This window comes from Corvus moneduloides, chromosome 4 (genome assembly GCF_009650955.1).
Source record: "Corvus moneduloides isolate bCorMon1 chromosome 4, bCorMon1.pri, whole genome shotgun sequence".
NCBI classification, from domain to species: domain Eukaryota; kingdom Metazoa; phylum Chordata; class Aves; order Passeriformes; family Corvidae; genus Corvus; species Corvus moneduloides.
Window position 1 is genome coordinate 59,400,273 of NC_045479.1, and position 11,748 is coordinate 59,412,020.

At 42.8% G+C, this 11,748-nt stretch overlaps 1 protein-coding gene across 4 annotated transcripts in view; it reads right to left on the reverse strand.

The window, feature by feature from the left end:
• Window positions 1-11,748, reverse strand: part of GRAMD4 (GRAM domain containing 4) — a 79,840-nt gene that overhangs the window by 66,783 nt on the left and 1,309 nt on the right. For 2 of the 4 annotated variants that reach the window (XM_032105372.1, XM_032105374.1), the window contains exon 2: window positions 5,627-5,709. The exons of the other annotated variants lie outside the window; for them this stretch is intronic. Coding sequence is in view for 1 of the 2 variants with exons in the window: in XM_032105374.1 (XP_031961265.1) it covers window positions 5,627-5,700 (74 nt within the window). In the remaining variant the exon portion in view is untranslated. The remainder of the gene's footprint in view (window positions 1-5,626; window positions 5,710-11,748) is intronic. 4 annotated transcript variants of the gene reach the window in all.

The following is an 11,748-nucleotide window of genomic DNA, read 5'->3' on the forward strand; positions in this document are numbered from 1 at the left end:
TCTCCTACTGATACTCCTGCCAAATCATTCTATTTATTGGATAGTACAAAAGCTTCAGAAACTAAACAGCAGTTTTAACCAGGGACTGTTCTAGCTTTCAACTGCTGCACTCAACTTTGATGCCCCACAGCATAGCAAGGGCATCAGGCTTTTCAACAGATGTATAGCAACAGGCAAAATAAAAACCACTCCCTACTAAAACCCCTCCTTCAGAAAAGGCAGGCACACCATCCAGAGACTTGAAAGCAAGTTTTTCTGAATTAGAAGACTGTTTTCTAGTAAGTGTGAAGGTTTCTGAGTCCCCAGGAATCAGTGACATTAGGATCAGAAAGCTGGGTCTGATTTGTGTATAACCAACACTAATAACTTTGACCAAGAGCTCACATAGGTACAGAAAAAAAACTCTTTGGATCTGGTATGTAGTTAACGAGGCTACAGAAGAGGTCAGACCACTTCATGCTGGCATTCTTACACAAGGGCACACACTGCACTATAATCACATTGCTAGTTATCCAAAACAACTCTTACTTTAAAAGTTGAATCTTCTAGTTAGTCCTTATTTAAAAAGAAAAAGAAGCTATTCCAATTGTCAACTTGTAAGAAAGAAAACCTGCATGCTTTTAGCTAATCTACCTCAAGAGCTGCTGTCTGGTTCTTCCTCCGTGGTTCAGAAACATCAGCAGTGCATCTGTTTCCTAAACACAGTTTCCCATCTCCCATTTCAGATTATGAGCAATCTGTGGTCATTCAGTCATCGTCAAGGTCAAACCCCTTCCTAGTATTCCCAGTAAGTGTATGTGTCTTTAACCGACTTCTCTCCTGACTTTTACAACAATGCAGTATTAACTCATAGCAACTAAACCACTGATTAAAAAGGTTCTAGAAGACATCACTCTGTGTAACTACCAATACTTGGTTCTGCTGGAGCTTTTGAAATGAGAAGTAAAAAAAGCAAGGAAACAGACATTGGTTTTTGTGTCAGTCTATGCAGTGTTTTCAAAACTCATCTAACACAACTGTTCAACAGTTAAATACACGCACAAAATTTTTTGTTCAATGAATGAGGTCTGCTGTATTTTTATATTAGCTCTCAGATGTTATTCTGAACTTTTAGTCAGCTGAGAAGAAAGCCTCCTTCAGGGTAAAACAAACAGCTGTAGTTTCCTTCAGACAATAAGGAATACAAACTGCATGGAAGGATTTTCCGTGATTTAACAAAGACAATAAACTGTCACCAACAACAGACTAATGAGTCACAGACAACAGCTTAATACTTAAAGCTTATTGCTAAAGAAAAAAATAGTTATGCAATTTCAAAGTATTAACAACAAAACACAAAATGAGCTTTGAATAGAACCCATAGTGTCTCAAACCAGGTTAGCTGTATGAAACTCAAAGCAGACACTGGACAAAGCTAGGCTTGCACTGCACCAGGAAAACCAGACTGAAAATGTCGGTCATTGTTTCATACTCAAAAAGCAGATACTGTCCCTGCTCTCTTTTAACAGAGGACTGCAAAGGCCAGAGAGCTTCATTCACCAGGCAAATTCAAAATGCTAAACAAAGTAAGATCCACATTCCTCCTGTAAAACATTCCAAGAAATGGTATTTGTGCTTCATTTATTTTCAATGTGTTGTCATAGAGGGGTAAGTGATCCAGCATTAGAGGAAATCTTTGTTGGCAGAGCCCTCAAACGGGAAAGATTGCTACTGGAAGAAATACGAAAGAAGCAGAAGTAGCTTTACAAAAAGTGTATTTGCTGTAAAAATATTCCCTAATATAGTTTTCTGGAGAAGTCAGAACTTATCCCACTTTGGCTGAAAAAGAGCTGTTGAATGCATGTACAGTCATCAGTCCCATAAGCAACTCCGCCAGGGAGAGAAGGCAAAGTTTTGCAAGATAGGCCAAGACCCTTCTTAAGTATCAAAAGCTTTTGTATTCAGAACATTTCTTCCAAATAAAAAAGGGCTTGCTCCAGATAATCTGGAAGAGAACAGAATTCTCATTTCTGCAGTATTTTGAAAACTCTTAACATTAGTTTTAATTACTGCAGGTTTCCTGGAAGCTCTTACATCTGAAGAAAATCTTGCAAGCACAGCACCTTGTAGCAGCTGGCAGTTCTCTTAAAGGACCAAGGTGTTCAATCACACTCTCCATGGCTTGTTGGGAAGGGCATTCCTACTGCACAACCACGAGTGATCCCACAGAGCTGCTGAGACCATACAGGGTTTTACACAAAACCAAGGTGCACTATAATTTTGTACAAAAAGTGATCTCGGACACTTGGAGGTATCTTTTGGGTTACTTTGTAGGTTAGCTTTTAAAAGGAGTGTGAGATCTTGGATAAAAGCAATGCAGAAGTTCAAAGAATTATAAACTTAACCTAACCGTAGTAACACCTGCAACTGGTTTAATGCTTTGAAAAGTCAGATTACATAAAGAATATATTCAGACAGATTGTCCTTTTTCCTACTCCTTCCAATGAAATGATCCTTGCAGGGTGATGCAAGACTTAGTAGTCTACAGAGCTGGTTTTCACTACTATCTGATGATCACATCAGTCCAAAGACACCCTAGTGTAAGTCCCATGAGGATGCTTTGGATGTTTTGCTGCTCCCAAGTTTCACACTTCACAGTTGTCTTTGCCCCACACAAACAGGATGGCAGCTGCTGGGAACCCAACATCACAGCTAGAGACAGCAAGGTACACGCAGGCAACTCCTTCGACATCACTCCCTCTCTCACAAGGCAAAAGGTGAGCAAGAGAAAAGATGAAAAAAGGCCCTAACACAAAAATGAGTTCAGAGATAGGACCGTGCATTACAGATGATCTTGCAGCTTGATTTGAATCAGGTAAAAGTCGTGGTCCTCAGGGGTCAGGCAACTGCAAGGAATATCACATCCAAGGTACACAGCATTTCATCTTTGGGTGCTTAAAACGCTATTTTTTCTCCTGTTCCAACACAGTATCTTGTTGCAATAGTTGTGCATTTTCCAAAATGCTCAGGAGCCCAGGCTACTGTTTCCTTCACTCCCAATATGGGGTTATAGATATTTTCAGACTGCTCTCTGATGCTAAGATCTCTAAGGTTCAAACTGGACATCCTGTTCTCTCCAGACAACCCAGAAAGCATAAACTCACCAATTTTCTGGGTTAGCCCTGGAACAAAATCTGATACTGGTAGTGGTCCCACTACTACAGAAGTCTCTAGGGAAGCAGCTTTACCCAAAGCACACAACCCTACAGTTCCCTGGATTCTGATCTGGAGTAAATTACAGGGCTTAGACACCATCGGTCCTAACATAACTAGGTGGGTCCCTGAAGCTGTACAGCTACAGACATCACCTGGCTCTAAAAAACAACATGGAAAAAACCCATATCCTCGTCATACTTGTAATGCAGCAGCATGGTGAAGTCCAAAAAACCTCTACATTTTAAGAGATCCTTCTCCAGACACCCCATGTTTCCCCACCCCTATGGCTGTGACACTGCTGAAAAACTGCTGACAGTTAGAAATCCACACGCTTCTCTGAAGCCCTGCCACATCTCTCCAGGAATTACAATACACTTCTATACCTTGAGAAGTGCAGCAAGGTATTTTAAACCACAGTTATTGTGCACACCTGGGAATGCAGAGAAGAGATGCAGAGGGAAGGAAAGAAAAACATGCAAACCATTTTCCAAACATAGAAGGAATGTGGAGCCTCAGATAGCAAAATACATAATGAGAGGCTGGAGGACTTTTTTCTGAAGGTACCTCTAAAGCTGAAATTCTCTTAAGAAGTCCTCTTTTTCATACACGTTTCTAACTTGAAGAAGTCACTTTTCAAAATTTAAGCTAATGATAAATTTTAGTTTATGAATTAGACCCTGCCTTGAGAGCATCTAAAGATGCTTGTGTATCCTTCACTGAAAAACCTGGTACTAATTTTCAGTCTCTGAAAATTGGTTCGTTTCCAAACCAGTGAATTTGGTGTGTTCTGTATGTAAGTAACCCTGATACCTGAAATGAATATTGAAGGAACAAGTGGCTTTTACAACATGGTAAAATGCCAAGCATTAGTAATGCTAGATACTAATACAAACTGCTGATAGTCCTGTCAAGAGGCCTCATAAGACAGTTTTAGCTGCACTCAGTCACTAATTGCATACATCAGGCCAGCATGAAGTGTATGGTTTTGATCTTTCCAATTAAGGTAAGTACAGACCTCTCATGTTGTGCAGTTACTTTTTGGAGGATACTAAGAAAAACTGAAAGGTGCCTATTAACCATTGTATTTGGACATAGTGAAAGCAAGCAACTGCCAACCGCTTTTACCACGTGATTTTGCTATACTCTTTAAGAACCTTCAAAAAAATCCTACCTTAACCAACTATACATACCTACATCAATAGGAGGGGACATTTAATGGTAAAGAAATTAGTGTCCCCCCTCAAGGAATTTGATGCAAAACCCAAGGATAAAGTGATACTTTTTGCTTTATGCCTTTTTCTTGCTCTCCTCTCTCCCTCCTGTCCATGACCAGTGTTAGCAGCATTACACTAACATCTTTATTCTGCACCTAGAAGTGTTCACCTAAAAATAGAAACCCTGTTGACCTAAAAATAAAACCCCTGTTTACAAATTCTGTATTTAACATCAACTACAGAATTACCCATATACGCACAAAGCATCCAAACTTCCCTGTTTAGTCTACAGACAGCTGCTCACCTCCAGGATCTTCTCCAGGGAAATGCAGGAATGCAGAAGGTGCCACAGGCCAGGCAGGTCAACCCCAAAAGAGTACAAGGGTGGCTGCTGGAGAACCAAACCAGCCCACAGCAGGAATGTGCCCTCACAAATGTAAGCACACATTCACTATAAGCTGCAATGAGCTCTGCTTCAGACAGGAGTCTGTGTCAACACACCCCAAAAACACACGTCCCCACGTGACTCAGCATCCAATGGTTACGCTTATTAGGCATGTGTAGCCAGCAAACCTAGTCATAAATCCTTTAATCACAGGTCAAAAGAGTTGCCAAAGCCTGCACTGACGGGATCAGGAAAATGCTGAAGTGTTTTAAACAAGGGACATTAGCTCCTGTGGAAGAGCAAAACTACTTAGAAGTTGCATCAGTGATTTACAGCACCAAAGTGACCTCTTGGACGTGCATGCTAAAAAAAGTATGCCCAATTTATTTTAGAAGTTTCTTATGTTTAAGGCATACTGGGAAATACGAGGCCCCATCTGGAGTATTATGCCCAGTTGTGAGGGCCCCAGTACAAGAGATATATGGACATACTGCAGATAGTCCAGCAGAGGGATTGGAGCATCTCTCCTGTGAGAGGAGGCTGGGAGAGCTGTGACTGTTCAGCCTGGAGAAGAGAAGGCTCAAGGGGAGGATTTTATACACGTACATAAACAACTGAAGGGAGGGTGCAGAGAGGACAGAGCCAGGCTCTGCTCAGCGGTGCCCAGTGACAGCAGCAGAGGTAACTGAAACACAGAAGTTCTCTCTGAACATCAGGAAACACTTTTTTTACTGTGGTGGTGACTGACAACTTGCACAGGCTGCCCAGAAAGGTTGTGAAGTCTCCATCCTCGGAGATACTCAAAAGCCATCTGGAGTCATCACTGACCAACCTGCTTTTAGGTGGCTCTGCTTGAACTAGGGGTTGGATCAGGTACCTCCAGAGGTCCGTTTTAACCTCAATCATTCCATGATTCTGTGAAATAAAAAGATGAGTTCTCTTCAGTTACTGATGAGATACCTAAAACAAGTTTTAAAAGAATACATCAAACTTCATGTAAAGTGTATCTACAGGTAAAGTGTTCTTCACATGTCAGCGATTGAATGATGAACCCAGACCGGCAGGGAACCTGAATCGTTCATTCAAAGGAGTGAGGTGGTTTTATGCACTTTTCCAAGGCACAGTATTTCCTTATATGGCGTGACCTATCCCGTGTTGCCACATCAGCAACACACTTTGTTGGGGTCTGCCGTGTGACACCTCCTCTCCCCAGGGCCCAGTGGAGACAAGCCTCTCTGTGCTGCCATGTGCTCCTTTGTTCTGCCATGTGCCTTTGCAGGCAGGTTTTACAGCTCACAACCTAATTCTCTCTTATAATTCCCCATAGTTCCCCCTTTTCTGTTTTATACAAATAAGAATTATGACAGTTTTTGAACAGATAGAACTTTGAGAAACAGTGTAAAGTTGTCTACAACTTTTACCATCACTCAGAGTCTGCAACTGCTGGAAGGTCCTGTTTCACAGTGAAGACTTAGAAAGTCTTTTCTAGGGAAGACTTTTAAGTTTACTTTGAAAGAGGGTCCAGCTTTTGTAAGATCAAATTAGTAAGTCAAAATGACTTGATTACACTTTTAGAGCAGAAACATTTGGATCTGATGGTATAAATCCCTAGTCAGCCAGGGCTAGGGTTTGGCCAGAGCCTTAAGCTTTGACTGAGAGGGTTTCTCTAAAATACTTATAAAATTGCTTAAAAACTTTATTATTATCATTCTGAATGCAACTGAAAAATTAAGAACATGTAAACTTTTTACAGTCTTTCATGGGGGGCACACCCCATCTCTGCATTCCCCCTCTTCTGTGCTAACAATACGTAACACGAACATCTTTCAACTTACCAAATTCAGGAAATATGTAACATAACATGCAGTCTTCTTACTATGAACGGTAAAATAATACATCTAATACAACAACAAGTGTGCATCAAGTGAAAATAAGCAAGATAATATCATCAACTGCTTAAATACTTCATTGTTTCACAGAATATATAAATCTAGGTCTTGGAAAATTACAATTATAATAACATTAACTCTCTAAGTGGTTTCAAAAGGTAACAAGCCTAATTCTTGCATAAAAAAATAGCTTATAAATTATAATTATTATCCATCACAAAAAGCAATCTTTGAGATAGGGTCAACATTTTGAATAATGAAAACAGAAGAGTTCTGTGGACTAGATGCAGGAAGGGTACGCTTAGCCTGCAGCCATTCCCGCACATGCTGGTGCAAAATGCTGTATGCTGCAGCCTCCCCACCCCTGGGGAAGGGACTATTGGTACACTTAGTCCTTTTTTCTAGTACAGTACCAGCTCCCAAGAGTCCGCAGGGAATGGGAGCCTTGGCTGTAGTGGGTCAGGCGGCCACGCAGGCCCTGCTGGCTCACCTCTTCACCTCTCACATGCAGACAGCCGCTGGCAGCCTTCGCCATGAGCTAAATGGAGCCGCGGCCCTGCCAGCTCTCAGTGCCGCTGATCCCACCCGTCTGCGGCATGGGGGTGGCCGCCAGGTGTGGCTGCAGCATGGCTTTGCCATGTGCTCGCTGCCATAGGCTCGTCGGCGCCGCGCAGCACTGCCATGTGCTCGCTGCCATAGACTCACCGCCATGTGCTCACCGGCGCCACGCGGCTCTGCCATGTACTCACTGCCATAGGCTCACCGCCATGTGCTCACCAGTGCCGCGTGGCTCCGCCACGTGCTCGCTGCCATAGGCTCGCCGGCGCCGCGTGGCTCTGCCATGGGCTCGCCAGCGCAGCACCACACATTCTCCCCTCGCTATGTCTGCCACCACCACTGCACTCTCACAGAAGGCAAACGGAGAGGGAACACGCTCCCCGCCAGCTCCAGCCACTCGCTGCGACCCGGCTCCAGCTGATGCCGCATGGCGCGGGGCAGCGCGAGCTTTATGGTACCGTCTGGCTTCCCTCCAGGGTCAAATGGGTCGGGCGACGAGGGGCCATCTTCTAGTTCTCCTCTTACAGCCCTGAGAGACTTACGGTCACTTGCTGGTGGCGCAGAAGGGCTCGGCACGGCTGCTGGGGTGGCACAAGCGGCTTTCTTTGTCCGGTCTCTCAGTGCCACATGCACTATGAGCGCCTTGCACACTGTCCTCCACGGACACAAAAGCTCTGTCAGCACCGTGTCGCCACACATAGTTCGGTTCCACAGTGCGTCCTCTAAAGCATCCCATGTCTGAGGATAAAAATACTATCTGAAGTTGAATCCCAGTTCTTCACCCAGAACAAGAGTCTGTTCAAATCTGTAGACTCAACTTTCCTGCCACGTTTCTTTAAAATCTGTTTTAACATCTCTAGGATGTAATGTTCCTGGGATGCTCCATCCCCTACGTCCCCCATGGCTCACCTACAACTTGTAGGGATTATCGCTGGCCAGCGTTCCTGCTTCTTGCAGCAGCACGTCAAGTCCCATGGGGCTCACCAACAGACTCACAGATAGGCATATAATAAATTCCTCACACGGGGCACCATTTGTCACCGACTGAATCTTGGACACAGACCAGCAGGGAATCTGAATCATTCATTCAAAGGAGTGAGTTGGTTTTATTCACTTTTCTAAGGCACAGCATTTCCTTATATGGCGTGACCTATCCCATGTTGCCACATCAGCAACATGCTTCCTAAATGTCTTTCTATGGGGTGGTCACTCGCTGTTCACTCATCTGTCAGCTCCTGGAAGGCTCCTCTCTGTAGGGGTCTGCCGCGTGACACCTCCTCCCCCCAGGGTCTGGTGGAGACAAGCCTCTCTGTGCTGCCATGCGCTCCTTTGTTCTGACATGTGCTTCTGCAGGCAGGTTTTACAGCTCACAACTCAATTCTCTCTTATCATTTCCCATATTTACAGACCATCACAAAAAACTTTCTGCATTAACCTGGGATTTGTAAGAAGCTGCAACTAAATGGAATTTCAGTTTCTATTAAAATGCAAATTGGTTTTTAAACTTAGAGACAATTTAAAGTATTCTCAAGGCATGTTTAGAGAACACTACCAGTGAGGTTTTTTTCCTCATTAACACAGACAAATATTAAACATATATAGTGACCCAAGATGCAAATAGAAAGGATTTTTCAATGCAAGTGAATAAGTTGTGAATCTTTACCTTCCCTTATTTTCAGAAGCAAAAAACCCTGCATTTTCAATCACTTAAACACCTCAGAAGATCTGGTCTTGTAAGCCATGGAATTAAATTTACTGCTCCCAGAGCATGCACCAGGAGAAGGGATTGGGTGTTTAAGAGAGTAGAGGAAACACAGCAAGAGTGCTCCCACCCACAAATACAATATTTCTGATTTGCATCTGGTAACTGCTCTTTCAGTTTAGTCAAGACAAGAAGATTTACTGTGCAAATGAAACCGTACTATTAAGGTGAAGAAAAACATCCAGAACTTACTCTCTCTGAAGACTGCAGAGTCTGTTAATATTTATGAAGTCTGAAGTAGCTTCAAAGACTCCTTACTTCATTTTCTTATGTCATAACAAAAAGCAGCACTAAGTCATTAAATTTTAAGGGGAATTCACAACTAAACTGTAACTGTTTTAGTAAATTCTGACCTCTAGGAAAAGGCCTAATTTCTTTGGTTTGTGAACGTGTGTCCTATAGCAATGGCAATGAACACAAGGTACAAAGAGGAAACTTGCATGTTCAGAAACTTCAAAGACCAAAACACATAAAAACCTCAAAGCACCCAAGATTATGACTGAAGCACTACATTTGTTGTCTGAATTTCTGTGCATGGATTATTTCATGGATTAACCTGCGAGGTTAAGGGCAGTGGGCAGAGAGAAAATCTGTTTTGAAAAACCCTGATTAAGCACTTACTGTCAAAAGCTTTCCCTCTGATCAAACTCTGTGTCATAAAAATAACACATTAGAGAAAGTGATCTCTCCTCCTAGCATGGATGCTGCCACGCAGATATTATTTAGCTGAGAAAAATCTACGTAGGAAAGAAATAGAACCAGTGTTACAGGATAAAGGTAGAAAATTGTGTACTTTATTTGGGCCTGACACAGTCAGGTTTGGACAAGAGAGCCTCCAACTCAAGATGACAGAGTTTTCTGCACATAATACTGGAGTATTTTGGTTATAGCCAGAGTTTTGAGGACTTTGAAATTAGAGAGTATCGCTGCTAAGCCTGATAAATACTGGGGGTAATGAGAGGGAGGAAGGGACCATGACAAGCCATTGAATAGCTAAACAGCTTTAACCCAGAAAAGTCAGCGAGGTATATATTGCCCTTGACTCAACCCTTCCTGAACAGTATTTATTACCCAGACCTATAAAAACATCAGGAAATGTGATCTATTACTCCTTAAATAAAAAATTATTCACTGTAAAATTGTTAATGGGACCATATGTTACACAAAACACAGATTTGATGGTGATTCAGTCAAAAAATAAAATACGAATTTTCAGCAGACAAAATAAAGAGAAATGGGATCTTTGTTATTCTTCCAACAGATCTGTCATCGCTTTGAGGGTAAAACAGTTAATGCTTCTCCCTAGCTTTGAAGTCTCTGTATTAAGGATTGAATACTCAAGTATCAGAATGATGCTGAAGACACACCACATATATGTAGTATCACATGTATGTACTCTGTATGTATCCACAGTCAATGCCTCACACCCAGGATCTATACTTGACCTTTAACAACAGCACTAATCACTTCTCAGACACTGCAAAGGTTCCCTTACCAAAATAAAGTATTCCAGCTGGTTTGGTTTTTTTCCCAGGTCTCAAACAACACTGAATCTCTCTGGCATGCAATACTGCCCCAGACATTCATTCTTACAATGAACTTCTATTCCTATAAGCTTTCAATATCACTCACAGGAAGAGAAGGGGTAGGGCCAGGAAACAGTTTCTGCTGTAAATCACTAGGAATTAGTTTCCAGCCGAGAAGACAGCAGGGCTGCCAGTCAGCCCCCTGATTCTGCCTCCTCAGTTGCCATCTCCCTTCTATCAGTCTCTTTGAAACTGGGTCCCACAAAAGAGCAGAGCCAGGACAGGCTTTTCCCAGCTGCTGCCCTTAATTCCTCCCACCCTCACAGGTACTGATGTCAGGTCACCAGGATACAGCGATGCTGGCAACAGATCAGGCAGGAGGTCAAAGCCTGTGTGATGCCTTCACCCAGAGCAGAAGCTGTACCATGCCAAGGAGTGGCACACATACATCCAAACAGCAGCAGCCAACCCCAGGCCACTTGAGAGCCACCCCCTGACCAAGGACATGCTGAGCAGATCAGGTCTCAATAGTGCCGTGGTTAAGCGAAAAAAAAAGCAAAACCAAACCCATCAGTCTGATACTTGAACTGAGGTTAGTCCCACCTACCACTGCCCAAAACCAGCTCCAAGAGCTTACCTGCAGAGCTGGATGCACGACATGGCTCATTTCAGTTCAGTCTGGCATCTCAGCCCAAAACCACCTTTATTATGGCAGAGGGATGAGCCAAACATTCTTGTGGCCACCATATGAAAAATCGTGAAACATAACTCAGGCTTTCATGGAATTTTGCACAATGTGGAGTCATAACAACACCAATTTTGTATTTTATCTGTTTCAGAGCTGGTAGCTTAACTGTCAGCTTCAGAAGAACATGGACTAGGACTAAAAAAAAGCCCTCCATTTCTGAATAACTAGATGTGGTATTTGATAACTGAACATGGTATTAAAAAAAGTAGTTAAGCTCACACTTCTAATTCTGTGGAATGAAACTATTTATCACATGTTAAAAGCAAAGGCAGGATACTGCCAGATAGTGCAAAGCACAGGGACCTGGGAGCCCTGCTTTATTAAATATTTCCTCTCCCCACCCACATCTCAACCACCACTGGAAATGTGATACCCGAGAACTTGTCCATCCTTCATTCCATAATCACACAAGCTTAACAGTACCGCATCTACTCATCTGAAACTTCCGAGCTGCAGCAACAAAGCATGACA